The 12,480-nt window shown below is 37.3% G+C and overlaps 1 protein-coding gene and 1 long non-coding RNA gene across 4 annotated transcripts in view; one reads left to right on the forward strand and one right to left on the reverse strand.

Annotated features, from left to right (window-relative positions):
* NEURL1 (neuralized E3 ubiquitin protein ligase 1) overlaps positions 1–12,480 on the forward strand; it is a 122,521-nt gene that overhangs the window by 86,969 nt on the left and 23,072 nt on the right. For all 3 annotated transcript variants that reach the window (XM_072425058.1, XM_072425055.1, XM_072425057.1), the window contains exons 2-3: positions 3,545–3,786; positions 8,147–8,468. In XM_072425058.1, the coding sequence (XP_072281159.1) occupies positions 3,607–3,786; positions 8,147–8,468 (502 nt within the window). In that variant the 5' untranslated portion in view covers positions 3,545–3,606. The remainder of the gene's footprint in view (positions 1–3,544; positions 3,787–8,146; positions 8,469–12,480) is intronic.
* LOC140340067 (uncharacterized) overlaps positions 7,809–12,480 on the reverse strand; it is a 28,367-nt gene continuing 23,695 nt past the window's right edge. The window contains exon 9 of the long non-coding RNA XR_011922577.1: positions 7,809–8,021. This is a non-coding gene — a long non-coding RNA (uncharacterized lncRNA). The remainder of the gene's footprint in view (positions 8,022–12,480) is intronic.

A 12,480-nucleotide genomic window follows, 5' to 3' on the forward strand; every position in this document is an offset into this window, starting at 1 on the left:
CGCCTGCTACTAACATAGTTATATAGCGTGCCCACTTAGTGTTGATGTGCATTATTTTTTTTATTTACCTGAAACCCCATGTGACTAGCAATGTGACAAGCTTTTAGACTGCCTCAGCAATCTTTCTGAAAAAGCAGCATATGTCTGAGCACAATAGAAATTAGGATGGAGGCAATACTTGGTTTGCACTAAACTGCACATGCATGGGCTTATCTAGGAATGCTAGTTGTAGCAGAGCATGGTAAGGTAATAATAGGGTGATTTAGTAGTTTTGACAGATGCTGTGAGGTATGCTAGAAATTATTACCAAGGTAATGTAAAAGGTCTGTTCAGTGATAAAGGGGCATTGAGTTCTTTTGGGTTATTTTTCCACAGTTGACAGAGTTTAGTTTCATTTGAACAGGAACAAGAGATAACTAAAAACTTGAAAATTGTTCTAACCCTCCTACTTAAGAGATGGGGGATGGGGTTTGAAGTTCAGTCAGTAAACTGCTAATACTACTAAGAAAAGTTAAAACTGTGCCAAATGTGGCTTTATAAAACTATATTTTCATCATTATAGGGGACTGCAGACTTCGGTCCCATGTGTTATACAACCTTGGTGTCATGCCCTGCGTTACATGGATAAGGATGCAGCAGGCACATAAAGGGAGCAGTACCTAAACCAGGGAACTCATTGCCTCCCACAAGTTTTACTGCATTTCAGTCAATCAAATTCAGGTTTAGGGCCATGAATATAATGTGAATAACAGGAATCTTTAGTTAGCTAACCAGACACTCAGTTGCATGGAAAATGCCAGAATATTATTATCATTAAGCCGAATAAGAATTATACCACTCTAACAGGTAGACAGTTTACTTTATATTAACTATGGAATCAGTGTGTCTTTTTGGTGTCTTTTTATACCCATGTTTTGACAGCTTTGTTGAAATTCCAAATAGAACAATATTTATTTTTTGCTTGTTACCTTATGCTGCCTGGCCACCTCCATGGCAGGTTTAGTGCAAGACCTTATCAATTTTTTTTATAGTGATTCATCTGTGTCTTATCTATCTCTTCTGCTATCTAAACGAGTGAATTGCTGTTTGTTCTCTCCTGCAGTTTCACAAATATGACGCAAATAGTTCTTTTGTGTTCAAGGTCAATGCTTTGTGCTTCCTGCCACCTCACTGTTTTCCCAGCGCAAATAATTCATTCGAATAGTGCCTTTATTTAAGAGCTGAGTGCTGATAAGTTGGTTATTAGTATAACAACAATCACATTACAAGTAGCATATAGTGGCCAATTTACAAAGTGAATTTTTATTCAGCAGGACATTATTTAACCTACAGTATGCAGTCACATGCAGGGTATTAGAAAAAAATAAAATAAAACAAATTACAAGTTTTACTTGCACCCATTAAATGATAGAAGTATATTAAGTTATTTACTAAACTATGTGGCCATTTTCTTGCAATGTGAACTTGCTTTACTTCCTTACCAAGTCGGCCACATAGTTTTTTTTATTTCTTATATATTTGGGGAAAATACTGACTTTAGAATTATTGACTTTACTACTGTGGGTTGGTCTTGGTAAGGGACACGTTTTAGCATTGGGTGGGTTTAGAGAGGGTGGGAGGGAGGTAAGTTCGTGAGCCTTGGTAGGAACTACCGGTATATCCCAGATATAGAATGCAATGGCAAGAAGATGCATTTTTTTCCACAAAAATATTTTGATTTAGTGGTCCACCAGTATCCTAATCACTGAGGAAAAGTGTGAATTTCAGTGGCAGGTTTACCTCTGGTATTGCATGTATCTATGAAGTAGTTAAGTTTATTCTTGAGATGGTCTTCCGGAAATTAGTCATTTCTCCATATGAAAAGGGTACACCATAATCTGTCAAGGTCTAACCATATCATAGTTTGGAAAATTGGACCTTAAGAAATATTTGGCTTCAGGAGGCTGGCAACAGGATGAAAAATGTGTATAGGAAATATTTACATAGTGAGGAGTGTGCAGATGGGGGATCCTGGATTGATGTTATGTGGGAGGAAGACAAGACACTTTCCTGTCATTCTTTTAAATCATGCACCACTAATAAACAGGAGATTGATTTTCCATTTATTTATACGCTCTGTACGACTTGTATTTTTAACAAGCAAACGGCTGGTAAGTGGAATCTTACTTCTCCTAGTGTACACAAAGAAAACGGGGACAGTTGAGTATCCCCAGGATTTAGTTTCACATTACCTGGATAGCAGTTAGGGGCCTCTGTAATGAAAGGTACAGGGGCAGCTGATTCAAATACGGTCACGTATAACAAGAATAATGTAAATGAATGTCAGAAAAATGTCAAATGCCAAACCAGTTCTTAATCAGTGAGTCAAAAAGTAGGGGAGGTAAAACAATTCAAGAAAACTTTTTCCTTCTAAAAGCCTTTTTAGAGTTTCTGTTGCTGTAATGTATAGGGGTTATCTTGCTTTTCCTGAGACGTACTGACTTTCTGTGACCTAAAAGCACATTGCATTAGTTGTCATAGACGCACAAGGCTCAGTAAGTCTCCATCTGGAAGAAAGATGTGAACACATCATGTTGTCTGACAACTTATTCCACTCACAGTGGGAGTGTGATTACTAGGTGTACTGTCATTTTGGAGTGATTTAAAAGTGTTCATTTTATGCCAAGACAACCAGGGAGAAAGCTAAATGTTCTTTTTGTATTGATGGCAATCAAAGCAAAAATTTGGGGGTAATAACTAAAAATAAAGAAGGTGTCGGGAAGGATAAGGACCGCCAATACAACTTTTGTTGTCTTTGTCTCTACATTCAGGAATAGGGACATTGGAATAAGAATTGAGAAATAAGCATTGATACAGAAAACAATAAAAACCCAACATAGGTTGAGTTCACTGTGCCTAAGAGAAATTATTTGCTTAGCCGATTATTGCAGTTTGTTAAAATTATGTGTACCTGTACAGCAGCCCTCATTTATATTTACTTAATAATATGCTGGCTATTCTAAATTTGCCTGTCACTGCCATCAACTTTTCTATTGACCTTAACTATGTTGGGTGGCCGTCGTGAAAAGGGATGTGCATAAGGTTAAAATAAGGTTTAGTCCTATGTTCTACAAGAAAGCTTTACCTATTTAAAACTGCTAGCAAACAAACTAAGTGAACTCTAAAACTGCAATTTATATCTGGTAACAGCACTTTTATTTAAAGGGACAGGATTAGCAGAGCAGTGAAGGCAAAAACTTCCAACTGCCTTAGATGAAACTGTAGTGATTAGCAAAATGTGACATGCCCATTCAATGCCTCTCCCCTCAGCGGCTGTCTGCCTTCCTCATAGTGATAAGAGTTTCTTAATAACGATTGTAAACCAGAATGCAAACTCGTTTGTTGCCTATGCTCATTCCTTTTTGAAAATTATAGATGGCTGTTTTTTTCAAAAGTTTTCATCATCAATTATGATATTAGGATCACCATCCTGGTATTATAATCAGTCACTTAGCTACTGTTTATTTGTCTTCTCTTTTTAAACATCTTTTCTTTTTTTTTTTAGACTCTATAGGTGGGACATTTCCAGCGTCCTCCCATCGATGCCATCACAAGCAAAAGCATTGCATGCCGATGCCACAATGTGGCAGACTAGTCATCAGCCCTCTCCTTTTCCACCCCCATGCCAAGGGGTCTCAGATTATGATGGACAACACACAGAAAGCAGTAAAGAGACAAGCAAGCTTCTGTAACGCTATAACTTTCAGCAACAGGCCAGTGGTAATCCATGAACAAGTCCGCCTTAAAGTAAGTAAAGCATAGTCAACTTCTCTAAAATTTTACACTTAAAATTAGATCTGGAATTGTACAGCTGCAAAAAAAAAAGGCAGGCAGAGGAACACAAAGGACCAGTCACCAGTATTGTTTTTTGTATATGAACGTGCCATTTTCTGCAGAATGTTATGGTGTAGCATCAATTGAATCAATTACTTAATATTTATTTTTTATCATCACCTATTTATTTAGAAGCAGTATAATATGAAATGCTTTACAGAGTCCATTATTATGGCACCAACTCTGCTTCATTGGATCACACAGTTTAATATCACTTCCATACTTTAAGGCTATGCACATGTTAGATATCTATTGATCAGAACAATCATTTCCAGTTACAGGACAACGATTGAGTGCTGTACCCTCAGTGCCGTTATTTTTGTGGAATGAGTGAAAGGCACCCTGTTGTGTGAAAAGGCAGCGGTTGTCCCCACCTGGTCATTTATTGTCATTTTATTGAAGTTCATCAGTTATTTAGCGAGAATACCTTTTACAACTTTACAACATCTATTGAAGTCATATGAAGGTGATCCCCAAATAGCAGGGTATAATGGATTAGGCAGGGGACTGTTTTCTCAGCCTTCTCTTATGTTTTTTTTAGTATTTGTAATATGTTATGCATACTGTAAAGCGTGCTCCATTTTCAATCCTGGTTACCATTTATCTAACAAGTTTTAATTTAAAAATTACATTTTCCAAACTGAGAAGTCATTTCTTCTAACAATATTTTCTTTGCTTTGTAATACTTTTATCTCTTCTTTTATTTACCACACATTTCAAAATGGAGCAGTCAGAACAGAGGCCTAATGCACAGATCCTCTCTCGGACATAAACACCCAAATCATTTTAATTGCTGTTTTTCAGTACAGTTTCTTGGGCTTTATATGTCTTTCTACAGTCTCAAACTGAAAATAATAAAATGTAACAGAACAGAGCCTAATCTGAGCTCCACATGAAAAATTAATATTGTTTGTTTTGAACATCTATGTGTGGGCCCTTTTGTGTAATTTGTTGCTGGGAGCCAAAATGTCAGTATTGTAAGATCTTGGCAAACGACATTTGTGGTGTCATGAAGCGCGCATTCACCTTCGGAGGATTATATTGTTATTTTTGGGTCAAAGCTAACCTGTTATGAAAGAAATATGAAGGTTGTTATTGTTGACATTGCCTTTTTAAAATGCTAGTTGGCTGGGTGTCAAGCTAAATCTCCGGATTTAATGGTTAGAGTCACTGAGCCACAGCAAGTATGCAATAAAGGATTTGGGACTTCCTTTATTGAATCTTGTTTTAAAGCCATGGAGGCAGCATTATAGACATTCAAGTTGAATTTTCAGAGGGGATCCGCAACAGTAATCCTGCTCTTAACACACTTATTTCAGGACCAATTTATTACACCTTTGTGGTTAGGTAATACTCAAATATTAACAGGTGTTCTATTAAGATCACCAATGCTAGTAGCCGTTTTGTAGCCACACAGAGCACACATGTACTGCAGAGAAGCTGCACTAAGTAAGGTTATTTTTGGTACAATTTACAATGCATGAAACCATAGCACAACTACAGAGTGACTGCGTTAGGTGAAAGATTAGGTTAAGGGTCACATTTGGCTTGGCTGTTAAGGAGAATTTAGGTTGAATTAACTATTGCTAATTAACTAACGCAGAATTTAGCTGCTGAAATCAAATAGGGAATCAGACACCCCTGCAGGTTTTTGCCACACTGTGCAAAGTATATAGTACATATTTGGACATTATGACCCATTTACTGTAAAACAACAACCCATCCAGTACTGTAATGTTTGTGCTTCCCCTCTTTGTGGTTCTGAATTATTGGCCATAACAATTAGGTGTTCTTGTGTTACAAGATGTAATCGTGCTATTTTGTGTATTCTTTTAAGAACATTTAGCAGACAGACAGGTAGAAGCATCTGTAACAGAAGTCACGTTCACAGTCTCTGTCATAATAAAGCCTGTCCGTCTTTTTGTAAAAATGACTTTAGTTATGGTTCATTTTTCAAGTTGCATAAAGGGGGTTAGGGCAAATAAAGGGTTTAATATATATTAGTGGTTTAAAATGTTAGGTCAGCAATCAGTATCACTTTGCAGGCATGGATACACACATTTTACCTAGATTTATTTTTAGTCAGTTGAGCTCACAAGAAAAAAAAAAATGGAAAAACTTTGTAAGAGCAACTTACCCCCAACCCTGACTGTCTTCCACATTTCCATTTCATCAAGCGATGTCAGTGGGTCGTGCCATTACTGAGCTTCCCAGTGAATAACATTTACAGCAAAAATATTTTGGCAGCATTCTCATGTCAGTCTGACTCGGATTTTTAAGTAATTCTCTAAATTGGCATGAGGAAAGAAAACACATCAAGCCTTTTTTTTACCGTTCAAAAATTTACAAGATTGGGGAAAATAGCGTAGTTTGTGAGAAACACCGTAGTCTTCGACAGCTCAGTGTTCTCAAACTTCACGCCTGACTTCCTTCATTTAAATAGAGGGAAAGGTTACGTATCGAACACGGCTATCTGGACCCGCCAGAATGACTGCGGCTATAGTCTGTCAAGTCAAATTATATGCAAACTCTTTGTCTTGGCTGCTTATCCTACAAAAATAAACCTAATTTCTAGATGAGATGCTGTCATTACGTTGCTGTATATGATATAGCAGAACTTTGACAATTTAAATACACAATGGAAAGATTTTCAGTGTTCTTTTGCACTTACATTAAAACTATAGGAACATTCTGTAATACTGCTCCAAAAAAGCAAACTATTTAGGCTTAAAGTGCATCCATTAGGACAGAATTTGGGATATCCCATCACTGATTGGTCATTGACTCAGTAGGTAATCAAAGCCAAAAAGTCAAAGATTCGATTTTTTTTACTTCAATCCTTACTAAATCATGCTCTCAGGCTAAAATCTGTTGTGTACAACAGTCCCCCGGGGCCATTCATCAATTCTCTGTGGTGAATTGATAAACAACCGCTGTTCACTCCTATGAAGGAGAGCACAACATGTTTATCTGGGCAAAATAAAAAAATATATATATTGGCACATTACTACACATTTCTCCTTGTTTCATCTCAAGAACAGTAAAAATACCCTTATCCTGGCTGACATTACCATTATCCGTCCTCCTCCTCTCAATATTAACATACCGTATAGGGGGATGTTCTGTAGTTCAGCAGCGAAAAATACAAGCATTATTTTTTTGCAATGCTTGGGAATTTCAGTGTAGCAGAAATGCTGTTACCACTTTACTACAAAAACTTAACTTATGGCAGGAGTCAGGGGTATTTTTCTGTACTTGAAAGACAAACATGGGAAAATGTGCATGTACTAAAGAGATGTACAGAATGTTGTGTTTTTTGTCCCCATAGACATACATCTAAAGTGTACACACACAAGAAGAGTTAAAACCTAAGGGTGTAAGAAAATATCAATACACTTGAGTAGCGCAGTATTATATTGATTTTTAAACCTGAGTATATCTATAGTTGGCAACCAAGTGCCTGCTGAGTGCCTAACAACCCACAATTTACATTGGTGTTAGTACTGCAATACCGACCAATATCTTCAAAATAATAGTACTGTGGCGGGTATGACAGAAAAGAAAACAGGTTGGATATAGTGAAGAATTACTGCTAGCAGTATATTGAATTGTAATCCCTGTATCATAAAATGTGTCGTATTACTAGATTTTTATCAATACATAGCCCTGTCTATATCCACTTGGGGAGACTTCCAATTACTTTGGAGAGATATCCTCTCACTTGGTTTGGTGTTCCCAAGTCAAAAATTGAAGGAAATTCCCATCGTAGTCTGTTACCAGAACTTTATCCCTTTTTAAAGTATTCCCCCTTACTTTATGCTTATATAATCCCAAAATATTCTTTCACTTGGTGTACATTCAATAGAAGATTGGGAAAGATGTGTTTCATTCACAGCATGCCCCTTCTGCAATAAGAACTGACTACATTTTTGTTTTTAAAGTATAGTTCAATTTTATTGACATTAGAGCTCAAAAAGTAGCTTATCTGTAACTGTAAAATGAATGTAGGAACATTCACTATGATGTACCAGGGAAGGTGAATAGATGATGATTGCGGCTCAGTCCTATACGGCTTCTTTGTATCCACTCGCTTTGCTAGAGCATTCTCTGCTTTTGTAGCACAGTTGTCCGTGTTCTTAAAGTGGTCCCTGGGTAACGAAGAAACAACAGTAATTTTAATATTTATTACTTTTTTGCATGTTGTTGAGTTAAGCAGTGTTTGAAATTGTGACTTTCTATGAGTAATTTCCTAAAACTATAACATCTTTTTCAGATAACCAAAAAACAGTGCTGTTGGAGTGGTGCTCTCAGACTTGGATTCACCTCCAAAGATCCATCACGGATTAATCCCGATACATTGCCTAAATATGCCTGTCCTGACCTCGTCTCTCAGAGTGGATTTTGGGCCAAGGCATTACCAGAAGAGTTTGCAAATGAAGGAAACATCATAGCATTCTGGGTGGATAAGAAGGGTCGAGTGTTCTACCGGGTTAATGATTCTGGAGCAATGCTGTTCTTCAGTGGAGTTCGGACTACGGAACCCCTTTGGGCTTTAATTGATGTTTATGGGCTAACACGAGGTGTGGAACTACTAGGTAAGCACATTTACTATGCTGCAAGGCATTTGCAATGTTTATTTAAATTTCCCCCATGTAAAATATGCTTAGAATGGGTTCTAAATGGACGGACATTCAACCAATTTTTCCTAAGCCCCAGTTTGTCAATGTTTTAGGTAACCAGAATATCTTGTTCAAGCAATTCCCTTAAATAAATTATACCTGACAGTTTGGGAAAACCCAAATTAAATAATTCTGGTTACTTTTTTTTGGGAACAGACATATCAACCCTAATCCAGTGCGGTGCAATAAATGTACATAACTCTTTCTTTAAAGTGGACATAATATCAATGGAAAACCAAGATGGGGGAAAAGTTAAATGTAATATATTCTAGTAGATTATTCATTTAAAATCATGATCATATTTTTGCATTTATCTAACATAATGGGTAAGTTTAGATGTGATAGCCACGTGTATGTGGAATGCAAATGAATCCCCAGTTTTATGATTATCCTCATTTGTATAGAATGGGTGGAATAGATCAGCTCATATTATAACTCATTTTCCATTGTATGCAGCTATCATAGAACCACAATGTTAGGTTGTATCAGTATTATAAACAAATGTTTTAGATGTACATTTAAAGTAAATACATCAGCTATTTGTTTTGGGTTAGATAGATTCGTTTTAGATACATTTTAAAGTATACTTCTTGAATGAGTTTGTTTTTTTTTTAAAGTTTTTGGGTCATTTGATGTAGCAACTTGTCATTTTATGGTAATTGTATTGTAAGCTAGCAAACAGTGAAGGTAATGACAGAACCAGTAACAGTTTGGCCATTTCACCCCCAGACCGGGGTTTCTAGGGGTTCTATGAGTAATAAACAGTTTGTGCCTCTCAGGTCAGGTTAAGGGACACCATTTTTTTGGCTATCTGTAAGGGTGACATTCCTCCTATTGTTTACCAAGCTAATATACTGTGAGCTGTTCATATTGTAATAATAGCAGGGGTTCCCTAAAGTCCTGAAAGTGTTTTATAGCTTCCCCCCCATTTTTAAAAAGGCTGCTCCAGACTGTTAGGATAGTCAAAGTGCACCACATTTGGCTGGGATAATGATGCACAAGCAAGCAGATTTGCTGCTTCTAAGAGGGGGACCATGAGCAAAATGACTGGCAAGCAGTGGGGTACAATCTGGTACACTTTCTGACAAAGGAATCCTATCTGTTTCAGTGTTAGATTGGCTTTCTAAGGCTAAGTTCAGACTTGCTGAGGGAACAGGAGCAGCTCCCAGTGGTTGGCACCTCATGGCACTGAACCTCCCACAGCCATTCTCTATGGGTTGCCTACGTGCAATGTCTCATGTGAGAAAGTGGATCAGGGGTGTGAAGAAGAGGTAGCTGCACCACAACCTCACTGCTAGTCTGAACATAAACTGTTTTATTTGTCCTAAAGGCTATCACATAAACCACATATTTTATATATAGATGAGACTTATGGTTTTGATTAGTGGGATTTAATCTTTGCCAACTTTAGGGCCCATTCCCACCTATATGGTTCATTGTGTTGTGGTAATTTGCTTTGTATAAAGACAGCCCATTTAAATAAATGTCAATGGACCATCATACATTCATTACATGCACCGTTTTTCCAAAGCACTGTATCATGGTATGTGTTGTGATGCATTAAGTGTTGGAAACGTATGTACAGTTCTGTTTACAGTAAAAAGACACTGCAGCACACCACATATAAAACATTGTATTGATGCATGATACCACAACACATGATGGGAATGGCTTTTAAAGTTGGACTTACTCCTCTGATCAAGCATACACAGCTGTTGCATACTTGAGGTAGGCACGCTCCCTCCCCAATTTCAGTGAAAATTAAAAAATACCTTCATGTGACTCTAGAATTTGCTTTATTCAATTTAAATATCTGTGTGTTTAGAGCACTGCAAAAAGGCAAATGTTTTAGCTAATGCCTACTGAAAATGTACAAAGGTTGCCTATACGTGTAATAGTAAACTGCACTAGTATGTATGGCAGAACATGCTTGTTGGTAACTGTTTTATTTTATGCTATTGTTAAACGGACACACTGGCCCTGATTTATTAAAGCTTTCCAAGGCTGGAGAGGAAACACTTTCGTCAGTGATGCTGGGATGGATTTCTTAAGTCATTTGCAAATGTTTTCAGTCCTGGGCCAGATCCACTCCAGGTTTTCTGGATCACCCAGCTTCACTGATAAAAGGGTATCCTCTCCAGCCTTGGAGGGCTTTAATAAATCAAGTCCACAGTCTGAAAGCACAGCTGACCCTTCCCCAGCCTAGTCTTCTAATTGCTTTGTTAGAAGCCAGCGGGGATACCGGCATCGGGTACACTCCCTAAGTGCGTGTATGTGTATAACATTGTTTTTTATTATGAAGACCAGGAAATGATTAATGACGGTGCCCAATCATCTAGTTTATAATGGATTGACATTTACAGTTAGGTTCATAAATATTTGGACAGACAACTTTTTTTCTAATTTTTATTTCTAATTTAAGCCCCTGAAATGAAGTGATTGTGTTTAAAAATGGCTTTAGTTCCTAACATTTTTATGCAATCGTTTTGTTCAACCCACTGAATTAAAACTGAAAGTCTGCAGTTCAACTGCATGTGAGTTGTTTCATTTAAAATTAAGTGTGGAACCAATGTACAGAACCAAAATTAGAAAAAAAGTTGTCTCTGTCCAAATATTTATGGACCTAATTGTACATACATTACATGACTCCCATGCTGATCTATAGATTTCATATGCTTTGTCATAATTGAGTACAACAAAACTGTGGAAAAGCATTTCTAATTGAACCAAGTACAAAAAATAGTCTTTGATGTACTGAGAGTTTTTTTCACTTTCCAGCATTCCAAAAGAAAATAAATGTCCTCTGCTGCATTGAGAATGTTGTTTTTATGTTATGGAGCGTTGATCTACTTGGTGGGGTAAGGGAATTGGTTGTATTCTATAAATCACTGTAGTATCTGGATTGTCAGTGAGGAGGAGTCGTACATCTCTAGATCTGTGACTTCATCTGTAAGCAAACAATGCATGGAAATACAGACTTCCATTTGCCTAAAGTGCTGTTTTGCTGCCAAGTCAGACGTGAGTTGGCTTCTTAACCCTGCTGTTGTCAGAAAAGATGGCAACTTGTCACAGATTGTAGTGGGACTGCCAAATTATGCTTGAATAGGCTTTTAAGTGTGTGTCTGCAGCTGGTTGAGGATGTTTGTCTCAATAGGTCATGCTGCATATATTTCGTGCTAATTTGTTTTCTTCTGTCAAAACTGCATTCATTTTTTTAATCTGACTCTGCAGTCAAACTGCATTAATTTTTTTTACAAGTGATATAAATGTATATTTATTTAATATAATGTCTTTCCATTCTTTATACACATACACACTTACTGGCCACTTTATAAGGGGATAACCTGTTCAACTGCTTGTTAATGCAAGGATCTAATCAGTCAGTCCTAGATGACAAATAGAGCATCAGGAAGAAAAGAAATTTAAATGACTGATGATGGCATGGTTTTTGGTTCTAGGTGGGCTGGTCTGAGTATTTAAGAAACTGCTGATTTGCTGGGATTTTTATGCACAATCTGTATGTAGAGAGAATAGTTAAAAAAAACAAAAGGGAAAGTAATCGGTGAGTGGCATCTCTCTGGGTGAAAATGCCTTGCTGATGTCAGGGTTGAATGGCCAGACTGGTTTGAGCTGATAAAAAGACAACAGTAACTCAAATAACCACTCATTAAAACTGAGGTATGCAGAAGGAACAACATGTTTAACCTGGGCTGTAGCAGCGGGAGACCACACAGGGTGCCATTCCTGTCAGCTAAGAACAGAAACCTACAGTTTGCATGGGATCACTAACATTGGGCAATAGAAGGTCATTCGGATGGTAGGGTCAGAAAATGGCATCAACATGAAAGCATGGATCCATCCTGCCTTGTTTTAACAGTTTTGGCTGGTGGTAGTGATGTAATGGCATAAGGGAAAATTTATATCTTGG

This window comes from Pyxicephalus adspersus, chromosome 10, assembly GCF_032062135.1.
Source record: "Pyxicephalus adspersus chromosome 10, UCB_Pads_2.0, whole genome shotgun sequence".
Lineage (NCBI taxonomy): Eukaryota > Metazoa > Chordata > Amphibia > Anura > Pyxicephalidae > Pyxicephalus > Pyxicephalus adspersus.